The 964-nt window shown below is 75.8% G+C and overlaps 1 protein-coding gene across 1 annotated transcript in view; it reads right to left on the reverse strand.

Annotated features, from left to right (window-relative positions):
* Positions 1–964, reverse strand: part of MUC5AC (mucin 5AC, oligomeric mucus/gel-forming) — a 47,274-nt gene that overhangs the window by 7,008 nt on the left and 39,302 nt on the right. The window contains exons 27-28 of the mRNA XM_012734336.1: positions 732–949; positions 18–643 (exon numbers count right to left, since the gene is read on the reverse strand). Of these exons, the coding sequence (XP_012589790.1) occupies positions 18–643; positions 732–949 (844 nt within the window). The remainder of the gene's footprint in view (positions 1–17; positions 644–731; positions 950–964) is intronic.

Genomic DNA, 964 nt, shown 5'->3' on the forward strand with positions numbered 1-964 from the left:
GCCCGCAGGCGCGGGGCCTGGCGCCGGGGAGGCCGTGCAAGGCACCCGCCTGCAGCACCGCACCCGCACCTCGTAGTTGTGGCACAGCGGAGGGTCCTGCCGGCTGTTGAGGCAGGTCAGCCCCCTGGCCGGGTCACACTCCACTCGCTGGCCCAGCGCCGCCAGGGGCGTGTCCGGCAGCGACTGTGCGCGGCACTGGAGGCCAGTGGGGGCCGGGCAGATGGGGAAGCCCCGCTCCCGCAGCTGCGCCAGAGTCTCGAAGTCCCCGCCCGCCATGCCAGGCTCGGGGCGGCCACCGTCGTACCAGTCGGACCAGCTGCACAGCTCTCGCACGCACACGCTGGCCGGGCCGGGCTGGCCGGTGGCGCGGATGGCCTCCAGGGTCTCCGAGTCCCCGCCGTCGGGGCCGGGCCCGGGGCGGTCCTCGTCGAACCACTGCGTCCAGGCGCACTGGAGTTCACAGCCCTGGCGGGTCACGGTGGGCACCAGGGCCGTGCCGGAGGTGGACGGGGTGGGGCCGGGGGTCAGAGAGGTGCCCGTGGCAGGCCCGGTGGCCGGGGTCCCAGGAGTCGTGTGTGTGCGGGACAGTCCAGTCCTGCCACTGGGGGTGACCCCTGGGGAGGAGGGGACGGCCTGGCCCGGCCTGGTGGACAACGGGGGCGCCCAGGAGGAGGACGGGGCCCCTCCGCTGGCCCCCTCTGTGCCCGGGGGGGAGGAGGGGGCGGCCTGGCCCGGCCTGGTGGACAACGGGGGCGCCCAGGAGGAGGACGGGGCCCCTCTGGCACTCGTAGCGGTAGGCGCAGGGCTCGCCCGCGGGCCACACTCTGACGGGCGGGCGCCCGTTGGCGCAGGTGACGTCGGCCACGGGCCCGGGCTCCAGCAGGACGATGCGGTTGTGGCCCTCGCACCTGGCCACCGTGCAGTCCTCCAGGGTCCAGGTCTCATTCACCTGCCCGAGCGGAGG

This window comes from Condylura cristata, unplaced genomic scaffold (assembly GCF_000260355.1).
Source record: "Condylura cristata isolate star-nosed mole 26May11 unplaced genomic scaffold, ConCri1.0 scaffold00054, whole genome shotgun sequence".
Taxonomy (NCBI): domain Eukaryota; kingdom Metazoa; phylum Chordata; class Mammalia; order Eulipotyphla; family Talpidae; genus Condylura; species Condylura cristata.